The sequence below is a fragment of the Panicum hallii genome, chromosome 1 (assembly GCF_002211085.1).
Source record: "Panicum hallii strain FIL2 chromosome 1, PHallii_v3.1, whole genome shotgun sequence".
NCBI classification, from domain to species: Eukaryota; Viridiplantae; Streptophyta; class Magnoliopsida; order Poales; family Poaceae; genus Panicum; species Panicum hallii.
This window is the reverse complement of record NC_038042.1, coordinates 29725485-29738983: the sequence shown is the minus strand read 5'-3', so window position 1 is coordinate 29738983 and position 13499 is coordinate 29725485. Positions and strand designations below refer to the sequence as shown.

Sequence of the window (13499 nt, the reverse complement as noted above, 5' to 3'; positions counted from 1 at the left end):
ACTTGGTCAACCTATAAGGCCCATGCCAATTTGGAGACCACTTGCCATATGCTGCATCTTTAGTCCCCAATGGTAGCACCGCTTCCCAAACCAGATCTCCAACTTGGAATTCCTTCGGCTTGACTTTCTTGTTGTACGCGCGGGCTACTTTGGCCTTATTTTCCTTGATCTTTTCAAGTGACCAAAGCCTGAGTTCCGTGAGGTCTTCCACATTATCATTCATCAGAGTAGCATACTCTTCAGCTCTTAAGTCATTCTGGAACTCCACACGCCTTGAGCCAGCCGTAATTTCCCATGGCAAAACAGCCTCCTGTCCATACACCAGGTGATAAGGAGAGGTTTTTGTTGCTCCATGGCAAGATATACGGTATGCCCACAATGCCTCTAGTAAGACCTCGTGCCAACACCTAGGATACTCATCAATCTTTCTCTTGATCAACTTGATAAGGCTCTGATTGGATGCTTCAGCTTGTTCATTTGCTTGGGCATAATATGGAGATGACCTGATCAACTTGATGTCCATGTCGGTAGCAAATTTCTTGAATTCTTCTGAAATAAAGACCGAGCCTCCATCTGTTGTAATGGTCTGAGGGATCCCGAACCTATGAATGACGTGCTCCTTGACAAAATTGATAACATCTTTGGATGCCACTGACTTCATGGGAACCACTTCTACCCACTTGGTAAAGTAGTCTGTGATGACCAAAATAAATTGGTGGCCTTTGCTGGACGGAGGATTAATTTTGCCGATCATGTCCATCCCCCAGCCTCTAAACAGCCACGGTTTGATAATGGGATTCATCACTGACGCTGGTACCATCTGAATCTTTCTGAACTTTTGACACGCTTGACATCCTTTATAATATTTGAAGTAGTCTTCAAGCATGGTGGGCCAGTAATACCCTGATCGCCTAATCAGCCACTTCATCTTGTGAGCCGATTGGTGAGTCCCGCAGGATCCTTCGTGGACTTCATGTAAGAGCCGATTGGACTCAATCGGCCCTAGGCACTTGAGTAGCAGTCCTTCCAAAGTCCTATAGAACATGTCATCTCCTATCAGGACATATCTCATAACCTTGTAGCGTATCCTCTTGGGTGCCGCCCGAGCCGAATCCTTCAAATAATTGAAGATATCGGCTCTCCAATCGCCTTGGTCCAGGAGGTGCACCTGAAGGTCAGCTCCAGCTGTCACAGCTTTGTACCCTGAAGCCATCTATGCCAAATCATTGGCTTCAGAGTTTCGCGCCCTAGGTATCCAGTAGAAATCTATGTACCTGAACTGGGTCATCAGCTCTTGACATTGCACCCATAGCGGGAAAAGCAACTCGCTCTCACATCTGCAATCTTCTGTGAGCTGTGAGATTACCAATTTCGAGTCCAAAAAAATTTCCATTGCTTCAGCCCCAGCCTCCAGAAGCAATTCCATACCTCTACGCACCGCTTCATATTCTGCGAGGTAATTGGTGCAAGCGGTATGCAATCTGATTGAAAAAGAATGCGTTGCCCCCCGAGGCGATACCAGCCCGCAAGATACCGATGCCACATCCATCTCCACAAACCGACCCGTCAAAGTACATGGCCCATGCTCACAAAGTACCGCTATCTTAGTATTAACCCTCTCTACAATAAGATCCGCCAACGCTTGTCCTTTGACTGCCTTCGCGGGTTGATACCGGATGTTGAACTCTGACAATGCAAACATCCATTTCCCCAATCGGCCTTTTAACACGGGAGCCGATAGCATATGTTTTATAATTTTTTATCCGATTTGCAAATAATAATTACCTCGGCTGATAGCAGGATATGACAAAACTTTGTGCATGTGAAGAACAAACAAAGGCACAACTTTTCAATATCGGGATATCTTGTCTCCGCATCTAGCATCCTTCTGCTGAGGTAAAATACAACCCTTTCTTTGTTATCATGTACTTGTATCACTACTGACGCGATGGAGGTCTCACCTACTGATAGGTACACGTAAAATGGCCGGTCTTGTTGGGGTGGGACAAGCACAGGTGGTTTTGACAGATACTCCTTGATCTCTTCAAATGCCCGTTGCTGCTCTGCCCCCCAGCGAAACTTTTCATTGGCTTTAATTTTCACCAACTCCATAAAAGGCTTAATCCGCCCAGAAAGATTGGAAATAAACCTCCAAAAAAAAGTTAATTTTACCAATGAGCTGCTAGAGCTCCCTCTTCATAGTAGGTGGCACCATGGTGCGCACGGCTGCCTGACTTTTTAGGCCAATCTCGATTCCCCTTTCATGAACCAAAAAACCCAAAAACTGACCGGCCGACACGCCAAAAGCGCACTTCTTCGGATTCATTCTAAGCCCGAACCTTCTACTTCATTCCAGAATCTGTCATAAGTCCTCCAAGTGTCCTTCAACCGACGTAGACTTCACCACAACATCATCAATATAAATTTCCACCAACTTACCGATCAAGTCATGAAAAATGTAGTTCATGGCACGCCGATACGTAGCGCCAGCATTCTTCAAACCAAAGGTTATAACCACATACTCGAACAGACCCACTGCCCCAGGTACTTTGAATGCAGTTTTGTGTATATCCTCAGGAGCCATAAAAATCTGATTATAACCAGCGTTGCCATCCATGAAACTCAAGATCTTATGACCAGCAGCTGCGTTGATCAACATCTCTGCAACAGGCATTGGATACTCATCCTTTGGAGTAGCTCCGTTGAGGTCTCTGAAGTCCACGCAGACTCGCCATCGGCTGTCCTTCTTCTGTATAGGTACAACACTTGAAATCCACTCGGCATACATGCAAGATCTGATAAACCCTGCTTCTAGCATTTTCTCCACTTCCTTTTTAACTTCGACCAGGACCTCAGCCTTCATCTGTCGTGCTCATTGCAGGAACGGCCGAAATCTATTTTTGAGAGGGAGCCGATGCTCTACTATGCTTCTGTCCAAACCAGGCATCTCCATGTAATCCTAGGTGAAACAATCTGCATATTCCTTTAGCAAAGCTATCATCAGCTCTCGTAGACATGGGCGTAATTTTTTGCTGACAAATGTTGGTCGTGGCTTATCCCCAGGACCAATTTCTATTTTTTCGAGTTCATCAGCCGATGTAAACCTATATCCTAGTTTCCCATCATTTGTTAAATCAACACTACAGATAGACAAAGAAGATAATAAAAAGAATTTTGGCCGATCGTCAAGATCGGCCGCTCCATGTCTTCCATTGCTTTTCGAAACTTTACTAAAAGAGTAAGGCCGGCTGTTAAAGCGGGCCTTTCTATAACAGCTATGATTATGTAAAACACTTGTCATCAAAGGTTTGTACTTTATTTTTTGGGGCCGATCGTGGGAATCGGCCTCATTAAGTGCGTCGGAGCAGCTTGTTCTCCGTGACTCGTCTACTCTGTAAGGCCAGTGGATAAGACCAGCCTCACCCCATTTTTTGTAACTTCAATGTGGTTGCAGTCTTCCAAACTGATCCCTGATATCGGCTCCTGGTCCTCCGCATCCCAAATGCTCATAACAGCATGCGAGATCTTGATCGAGTCATCTGCGTGAACCACCTCCACCTCATCTTCATCCCATTGAATTAGACACTGATGCATTGTGGAAGGGATGCAGCAGTTGGTATGGATCCAATCCCTACCAAGCAAGATGTTGTATGTGCTCTTGCTGTTGACGATGAAGAAAGAAGTCGGGACAGTCTTATTTCCAACGGTCAGATCCACACTAAGAACACCTTGAGTTTCTGATGTCTGTCCGTTGAAATCACTTAGTGTGACGTTGGTTTTGATCAGATCCCCAGTTGACTGCCCCAAACGATGAAGTACTGAGTATGGCACTATATTGACTACTGCTCCTGTGTCAACCAACATCTTGTTGATGGGTTGGCCGTTTATATAACCTTTGAGATATAAGGCCTTCAAATGCTTATAATTCTTTGCTTGTGGTTTCTCAGATATTACCGGCCGCGGCCCCAAGTCAAGCTGGGCTATCGATGACTCCTCATGGGCTCAAGCGTGGAATTCTGCAGGGAGCACAAATACCATATGTGTATCAGCTGATGTCCTCACATCGGCTCTTGTCGACTTCGGCCACCACTCCTTCCTGGGAGGGCGCGATTCCCTTTTCTGCACATGGTGGACCTTATCCGCCAAATCCGGGCGCGCCTTCCTTAATGACTCGAGATATCTAGCCTCAGCTTCTTCCAAGCTGCGCAACCGCTGAACCCTGCGTTTCTGAGAACGATTGAGTCCATTAGGGCACCATCGCGGATGATGATACTTATCTTCTTCTTCTCCAAAATCCACCCCCCCTTTGTGGTGGTTGAATCTGCTCTTGCTGAGATGGCACAGGTCCCAAACGCCGGAAGACTGAGCCCCCTTGCATCTTGCCTCTCAGGTCCGCACTTTGGGCAGTCCTTGGTAGTAGGTAATCGACTCATGCCGGAATCCCAACAGTACCTGAAGAACGGGCAATGCCAATGATCACGCGCATCTTCCTATTTCTTCAAACGCTTTCCAGTATGGCGCTCATACTCCTCTTCTTCTGACTCACGCCGGAGACGCTGTTGGTACTGGTACTCGTTCTTTCTGAGGAGATCAGAAGAAGTTGGCCACTGATTCCTGACAAGCCTCACCTGTTCCTCTGTGACATATCCTTTTTCTTCTTTTTGGGGCCGATCGCTAGGATTAGCCTCTTTATTCTTGGTTCGGCGGTGTGGTGCCAACCTTGCCATATTGATGCCGAGCGTGAAATCCAATTGCCTCCTCGCAGATCGGTCACAACCCTCTACCATGTTCACACTCGGGAAATGTTGGGTATCGACCTTCATGGCGGTTTGGCCCAAGATCAATCGGCCCTGCTCGATAGCCGATTGGATCTGTCGACGGAGTTCCTTGCAGCCGCTTGTGCTGTGGGTGAAAGAGTCATGCCACTTACAATATGATCTCCCCTTCAGTTCCTGCGCAGTAGGAGGCTTATAACCTTCAGGAAACATCAACTGTTTTTCTTTTAATAACAGATCAAATATCTGTTCAACTTTGCTCATGTCGAAGTCGAGCCCTTTCGCAGGCCCTGTTTGTTTCGCCCATTTACAGGACACGGGGTTTGCCCCCCGAGTCCATTTTGTGACTGCCACCTCCTGATTATCCCCAGAGTCTTCAGCTTCCTCTGCGTCGATCATCATCACTTGACGCTTGAACTTATCCTGGTATAGCTCGGGATGGCGCTGCTCATACGTTGTTAACTTCTGTATCAAATACGCTAGAGAATTATACTCCAATTGAAAAGCCAGATCCCTGATCGACTTTAATAATCCCAAAGATGCTAGCTCGATCGCTTCCTTCTCCGAAATCCGGGTTGAGTAACACCGGTTTTTCACCTCTTTGAAGCGTTGGATGTATTCTGCTACAGTCTCCCCACGCTTCTGCCGCACTTGCACCAAGTCAGCAATTCCTGCTTCTGTAGCTTCCGAGTGATACTGAATATGAAATTGCTCCTCCAGCTGCTTTCAGGTGCGGATCAAATCAGGGCCTAATGATGTATACCACCCAAAGGCTGGCCCTATGAGAGGTTGCGAGAAAAACCTTACTCGCAAGGGATCCGATACCGAGATCATCCCTAATTGCGCTAAGTATCGGCTCACGTGTTCGATAGAGCTAGATCCTTCTGCTTCGCTGAACTTGGTAAACTCAAGAAGCCGATAATTAGGCGGTAAAGGAATTAAATCGTAATCACTAGGATATGGCTTGGTATAGCCGATCGCCCTCCTCTTTGGTAAAATGCCAAATTGATCTCTTAAGATGGCACTGATCTGATCTACTGTTTGCGCTCCTAGGGCCGAGTGTGTGCTATCGTGACTCGGCCCGGTAGCATAGGCAGCTAGCCACGCTTGTTTGTCTGCATCCGCTCCAGAAACTCCTCCAGCTGCCCTCTGTACTGAATGTACCGGATAATTACTGTCCGGTATATAAGCACACATATATCCATGCAGGATCTCCTTGGGCAGCTCGCTGAAGAATTAGTGATCTAAAGGATCACCTCCCACTTTGTAAACAACATAGGCCGAAGAGCCATGTGATTCTGCAGCTGCAAGCGCATAAGGCAGTGGTGGCCTAGCCTGAAACGGCAATTCTCCCTTGTAACTCCCCAAGGTAGGTCCCGTTGGAGAATATTAATGCTTCATAATTTCCTGAACCACGCACAGCGCAACACGCTCGAAAGCATTAACCAAGCTCTCAGAATGTCGATGTAGCGAGTGAGGCACCACGTAGTTTACTTCCTGCCATAGAGCTCTGGTACGGTCCTCCGACGGGGTGGATAGATCCACTCCGTCAAGGGCACCTTCGGGTGAAAACCCCTTCCACCTGACACCGTGGTGGCGGGTCCTCTCAAAAGAGCCGATGAGATCGGCTTCGAGGAGAGCCTTAATCTCGTCATATCTCTGCTTATGTTCAGCAGGCAGCTCCTCGTAGGTGATCGGTTCATCCCTCGCCATCCCGTCAACGGCAGTCGATGGAGTCGAAGAAGATGATAAAGTTGATAAAGATGATGAAGATGATGAAGATAGTCCCACCGGGCGTGCCAGAATGTGTTGTCGGTCAAAACCCACTGGCGAGCAGCGACAGGCAACACGAGGAGCCGGGAGGCTCCCGGGACTGCTGGTGGGCTCCGGTCTCTTGGTCAACGGCCCGAGATCCGGCACACGTCCTGGCTTCTGGATCGCTAGGCGTGCCACCTGACCTTGTACCTGGTCAGGAAGGTGTTATATGTTAGTTTTCTGCATGCACAGACACATGTAAACATTAGTCCGAGCCGTGATCGGCTCATCGGATGTTTCCCGGTATCGGCTGTAAAGAGCTGATTGTGTTCAGTACCAGATCGGATCTATAAACGAAGCAAATATACCCGATGATAATATAAATCTTGCTTTGTAAACATTAAGCTAATCCAATTTATGACAATTAAAGCTTTCACTGTGTAATCGGAACATCCTACACGTAATTGAGCCTAACAGATACGGAAGGTAACGAAACAACAACCTAAATAGAGGCCTAAAAACCAACCAAAAGCCGATTCCCGGAACAGTCCCTTTTTAAGCTGTCATAAAGTACCAAGCATACTGCCAGAACATTCAACCCATTTGAAGGGCCTAATCAAACAGATGTTAAACTGAATCTTTGGTTGATAAAGATTAATCGTAATAAATTAGATCTACTAAATGAGAACAGAGCAAAACGCCATCCCTATACTCGAGATTGAACACAAGGACGGCTGGACGTTCATAGATAATAAGCAAAGCACGATTAAAACATGGAAGAGCTGATGCTACTCTATAAACGTCAAGATAACTAGTGCTACTCATCATCAATAACGTTTCAGAACGAGAAACATGAAAGGTGAACAAGCAAGGACATTGCTGCCCCGATCACGCGAGGCGTGATCGGGGCCGTATGGCACTTACCCGAGAAACCCTAAAACAGGGGTGGCGATGCGCCGAGAGTTGTTGGTGAATGATTGATTGATTCTATTGTTTACCCAAGATTCATATTTATAGTCCGTAGACTTTCCTCTTCTAACCAAACACGACATAAATCTTAACTATCTCTATCTAAACTGTTTAAACATACATACCTATCTAGATACACGGCCATCCTTGGCCCAAAACACCTGCATAGGGTCCGATTCGCAAGCCCATTATAACTATCCTTCAAATCCATCTTGCTCCACGGCCCACTTTCTAGCCCGCCTAAATTATGGCGATAACAGGGACATAGCAGACAAATATTGCATAGCGTAGTGGTAGATCTCTTAAAAATCTAATAGCGGGCTATAGCGAAGTTATAGCAGGCTATTTCCAACATTGCTCCCTGTATGTAATTTATGGCTCCGCCCCTTATATGCTATACTTCAAACCCGACATACACGAACTAACCTTTGTCACAAGCAAATGCAGTACATGAAAATATCCAGTTGTATGGCCAGAATCACATTTTGGTAGTCAGATAGGTTTAGTAGTGTCTTGTTACCGACTGATTCCATCAGCACTCAAAGTTAGAACCCGGTCACAACCCTTGGAATCTTGTGTGCGGCGAAGAACCGGGAGCAGAGGGCAAGGGCGCCGAGGATGTCTGTTGGCTGACGGTCGAATGGTGGGGTGCAGATTCGGGCTGGGCAAAAAAACCCGAGAACCGAGAATCGAACCGAAGTTACCGAGAACCGATACCGAAGGAACCGGAACCGAAGAAGTTCGGTTCCTGTTCGGTTCCATGATCCTAAGGAACCGAAGTTCCTCGGGATATTCGGTACTTGGGCTCGGTTCTCCCGAAGAACCGAAATTCAGCCCATTAGACCCAATGTAAGTTCGGTCCAAGTGAAAACTCTAATATCATCCGTTGCTTGTTTGAATTGATGTAATGCTGCTACTATAATGCTACTGTTGCTTGTTTGAATTGATGTTTGGATTGGTGCTAAAATTAGAGGAGGTGCTGTCAAAATTTGCTATTGAATGAGCTGTTTTTATGCATCTTGAAACTTCGGTTCCTTCGGTAAGTACCGGAACCGAACTGAACTACCCGAAACCGAAGTTGCTCGGTTCCTGCCTCTAAAAACAACCGATCAGTACCTATTATCTAGGAACCAAGTTCTGTAGGAACCGAGGAACCGAACCCGAATGCCCAGCCCGAGTGCAGATCGAACGGCCGCGGGAGAAATGGCATTTCCTATTGCCCTGTAGCAGCTGATCTGGGTTGGGAAATTAAAGATGATTTTATATGATGATTTGCTCTCTGCTTGCATACCTACCAACTACCCGAGACTAAAGAGCACTACTCGTATTGAGCGGAGTAGTGCAGCTAATCATTTGCGCACTTATGCAAATTATCTAATGGTGTTGCGGACCGAGCGGAGTCAGGAAATCCCATTGCATGCTGGTATCAGCCCAATTTGACCCCTCCATTTTTCTCGTTGATCCTGGACTGAACCTTGCCGACTTGCGTCACTGTACTCACTATTCAACCACCATTTGATCCTTGATGTTGTTCTGCAGAATCAGGAAAGAACGATTTGCCTTCGCTCTTTGTCGCCCCACCTTGTGCATCGATAGATTGGGCTGATAAGGGCAGCATGCTCCCTAACGGTGTCTTAGTTTATTTTAGTTTTGGTGAAGTTTCACCAAAAGCGCTTCGCATAAAGGGAATAAAAATGGAGGTTGTATTCGAAATGAATAGTTTCTTTAATATGCGATATGTCTTGGCTGAGTTCTCACATGAAGGGTTGATATATGGACTGTAGAGTTGCACAATAGGACTTCTATTGGATAGAAAATTTTCAGAAAAACATGGGAAGAAATGAAGCACGATCGAGATCCAAAACGATCCGCTAGAGACGGCAGAAGAGGACCCATGCTGTTTCAATGTTTCGGCTGCAGAGATTCCATTATTCTTTTTGTGATCATCTTTTGAGCAAAGTTCGTGTGAACTATATGAAGTTGTGCACATTCACATGCCCACATCTGAACTGTAATATATTAAATCTCCGCTGACTAATTTATATTCATTCACCTGTACCTATGTATGGTATATCATATATATCCATTGACAGTGACCTCCGATCCATCTCGCTTTCCGTGAATCAGAGAGTTTTATGCGCTCCTTTCTCCAGCTCCTCCATTTTCTTCTCCTGGAGAGCCTTCCATTGAGCTGCACAGAGAGCAACTGCTGGGCGACAGTGTCTACTCAGTAGTCAGAGTAATACTTACTGCCTTCCCTTTCTACTATATCATTGGATGGTTTCGATAGGTTAGGGTCCTTAATCATGTATGGATGAAGTAGGGAACAACATGTCAGCATGCACTACTTGGGGATGAGTGGCAGCGAGAAAATGGACATAAGGTAGGAAGAGGGGTTCGTTGGGTGCCGTCACGCTCACACGATTGTGGTTCACCTCTGTAGCGACGTACATCTAGTTTGTGCATTGGATCCTCTCAGGTGGAGTGAGGTCAGCAGAGTCGATCGCTAGGACGTACACGGCCGGCAACTCCGTCGCCGAGGTCTGAGGAGGTTCGCGTTCGCCTTGTAGCTTATCTTCAATTCAAGGGCAATGCAACGAACTGATGTGGTTGTTGTTTCTACTTGTTTCATAGGTTATCAGGTAGGCTTCTGTCAGAACCTGCTCGTTCCTTCCATCATTTTCTGGACCAACATCATTTCCACATGGACAGGGAATAGCAAATATCCAATTATACATCATGGCCAGCATAATAAGGGCTTGATCTATGACTTCCTGGAAATGGAAATCACGTTTTGGTAGTCATATAGGATCACTAGTGAGTTGTTACCAAACTCTTGTTCGTTCTTACATGTATAGTTGCTGTTAATAGTCCACTTCCTGCCCAGACGGTATAGTAAATCGGCCACCTCCAATTGCAAGGACTCAGGGGATGAGACGCTGTGGAACAAGGGCAACCGAATCCAACATAGGAAAATAGAAAACTACTCTGAAGCATCTGATATAACTATTCTGAAATCGATAGTAAGAAAGGGAGAGGCATCTGATATAGAAGTAATAATATGTTCAGAAACCAATCGTGTCCAACTCATTTGATAATTTGATCCCTGCATGAACCAAATGGTTGATTTGTTCAGGAACATACCGATTTGTTCAGGAACATAACAGTATCTCAGATCGCCACATACTTGACAGTATAAAGCGCTGCAATCACCACAATTCACAAAGGTTAGTGCAAACCAACTGCGCGCTGGTCAGCTCAGCACATAAATGGTTTCTTCCATTATATATAACCAGCATTACAGCAACGACAAAACAAAACGCAGCTGCTCGATTTACCGTCGGCAGGATCAGGCATACGAGATTACCACCAAAAAGACTAATATACGAATAACAAGTAGCCAACCATCATCCACAAAAGGGAAGCACAAGTTCAGGATTATTACAAAGGAGTTTCTATCTCCAAACACGCTCTGACGGTCAAACCAAACTCAACCTAGATGCTCGCAGCCAGCAGGTCCAAAACAGGAGCAGATCAGTACTTGTAGTCCTTGACGTGGAGGCTCTCTGAGACGCCCTCGCCGGCAGCAGCATCACCCTTGTATGTGCCGAGGGTGGCCTCTGAGTTGGCCTTGCACCTGGTGAGGAAGGCAGCCCTGGCCTTCTCCACATTCTCCTCCTTGCCAGCCCAGGCCTTGAGGGTGCTCGCCTGAAGGGCACGACCAAAGGAGAAGGACAGGGACCATGGCTTCTTGGTGTTGAGCTTGTTCATGGCGTTCAGGTTCAGGGTGGCCTCCTCCTCGCTCTGTCCACCAGAGAGGAAGACAATGGCGGGCACAGCAGCAGGGACGGTCCTCTGAAGGGCACGTACAGTGTACTCGGCAATCACCTCAGGGCCCACCTTCTTGGCGTCAGAGCCAGGGGTGACCATGTTGGGCTTCAGGAGGGTACCCTCGAGGAGGACATGGTGCTCGTTCAGAGCCTTGTAGCAGGCAGCAAGGACCATCTCGGTGACATAAGCGCAACGCTCAATGTCATGTGGCCCATCAACAAGGATCTCAGGCTCAACAATCGGCACCAGACCATTCTCCTGGCAGATGATGGCGTAACGAGCAAGACCCTGAGCATTCAGGTCGATGGCAAGCTGCGATGGCTGGTTGGGGCCGATATTGAGGACAGCACGCCACTTGGCAAAGCGGGCACCAGCCTCGTAGTACTTGGCGCAGCGCTTGCCAAGGTCATCATGGCCCTGGGTGGTGGTCTCCTTGTTGGTGCCAGCAACCTCAATGGTGCCCTTGTCGACCTTGATGCCAGGGAGGACGCCTCCCTCCTTGAGGACATCGACGAATGGCTTGCCATCCTTGGTCTTCTGGTAAAGGGTCTCCTCAAAGAGGATCACTCCACTGAGGTACTGGAGGGCACCAGGGGCGCAGAAGAGGAGCTCACGGAGTGCACGGCGGTTCTCCTCCACGTTCTCGACATTGATGCTGGAAAGGCGCTTGCCAATGGTGCCAGTGGACTCATCAGCAGCAAGGATACCCTTGCCAGGGGTGCCAATGTAGGCAGCATTCTTGATGAGCTCGTCTGCAAAATAATCAGCAAAGGTAATGAACTAACAAGTAGTGTGTATTGATAACCCAATAAATTGACAAACATGTTTTACTAAACAAGAACAAATGATACACTATCCTGAATAATCTCACTCTGGCATTGTTGAAAAAACACTGTCCAGTTTACATATACTGCTTTTACATACATACAGAATTGTGCAACTATGACCAAGAGGAAATACAGACGGGCTATTTATAGATCAAACTAAAATAGATGCATCTTCGTGTATCCCTGATGCATCTTTGCATGGCTCCATTCTAGAAATACGCTTAGCAAAAGTACCAGATTGATTTAACAGCAGCTAATATCGTTTGAAACCAGAACTGTTTCACCTAGAAATTACATTGCATACTAGCAAGATAAATTTAGAAACTATCTACCATCATGAAGCAACATCATCCTATCCAAAACCAGAGAAAACCCTCTTGAAACAACCAGACCCCCAAAGCTAAGCACGTACGTACCACTAAGCATCACATACCAATTGATCTGAACGGAAATCAGCAAATCCCGCAAGAAATTAACGGATCATAGAGGCGCATCACCCCTGCTCATTCTCCTAACCACTTTCGACAAACAACCAAACCCCTACAAGCTAAGCAGAGAGGCACCACCCAGCATAGTACCAGCCAGTACGGAATATTCCCACAAATCCTACGGGCAAACAGATCTATAAAAAGCTCCACAAATCATAACCATATCCATCAACTGAGGTAAGCTAGATCTGGGGGATACACCACAGCGAACAACGACAACAGGAGCAGATCGACAACGAAGAGACGGAGTAAACGAGGAGGGGGAGCGGGAGGAGGAGACGATGGATCTTACCCTTGTACTTTCCGCAGTAGGCCGACATGGTTGATGCGAGCGTGAGGGGATGTTACGAGGGAATCGCGAAGGGTGAAGAGATCGATTGGGGGCGGGGCGAATGGTTTGGCTGGTTGGGCGGGGGAGACGGCCGCGGAGACGGGGGGCTATTTCAAGATCGGTTCCTGCTTGGGCGAGGGGAAAGAGACGGGTCCGATCTGGGTGCGCCGCCAGGCTTGCGGCGGCGGATCGCGGATCCCAACCATTCCAGGTGCGGTGCCCGCCCCCGGTTACTTTTTCCTTTTTTTGATACGAGCACCGGGTTATTTTTGTCCCTAGGCTTTTGTGTGTGGGCCATTATCCTGTTTTCTTTTTTTCCCACAAGGTGTACATACTACCAGTCCCATCGGCGCATTGATGCGTGTAGGTGCCCGTCCGGCTGTATTTTCAACGAGGAGTGTTTCAGTGTGTCCATGTCCATGCTGGTGTCGAGAAATGCAAACTGATTATCCGTGAAGACGCATAACAAGATGCTCCCGTTTAGGCTTCTACCGAGAAGAAACAAGCTTCTACCAAGAAGAAA

General features: G+C 47.1%; 1 protein-coding gene across 1 annotated transcript; it reads right to left on the bottom strand.

Annotated features, from left to right (window-relative positions):
* Positions 1–10862: 10862 nt before the first annotated feature.
* On the bottom strand, positions 10863–13173 carry LOC112891947 (fructose-bisphosphate aldolase 1, cytoplasmic-like). The gene is made up of 2 exons (XM_025958965.1): positions 12938–13173; positions 10863–12082 (listed from the first exon to the last, which is right to left on the bottom strand). Exons 1-2 carry the CDS (start codon positions 12963–12965, stop codon positions 11034–11036), a joined length of 1077 nt encoding a protein of 358 aa, XP_025814750.1. The 5' UTR covers positions 12966–13173; the 3' UTR covers positions 10863–11033.
* Between the last annotated feature and the right edge of the window lie 326 nt (positions 13174–13499).

Bases quoted from the DNA above. Each gene is read 5' to 3' on its own strand.
- LOC112891947 (XM_025958965.1), bottom strand. From the start codon at position 12,965: ATGTCGGCCTACTGCGGAAAGTACAAGG. The intron at 12,083-12,937 runs GTAAGATCCATC...ATTATTTTGCAG, and splicing joins CTACTGCGGAAAGTACAAGG to ACGAGCTCATCAAGAATGCT.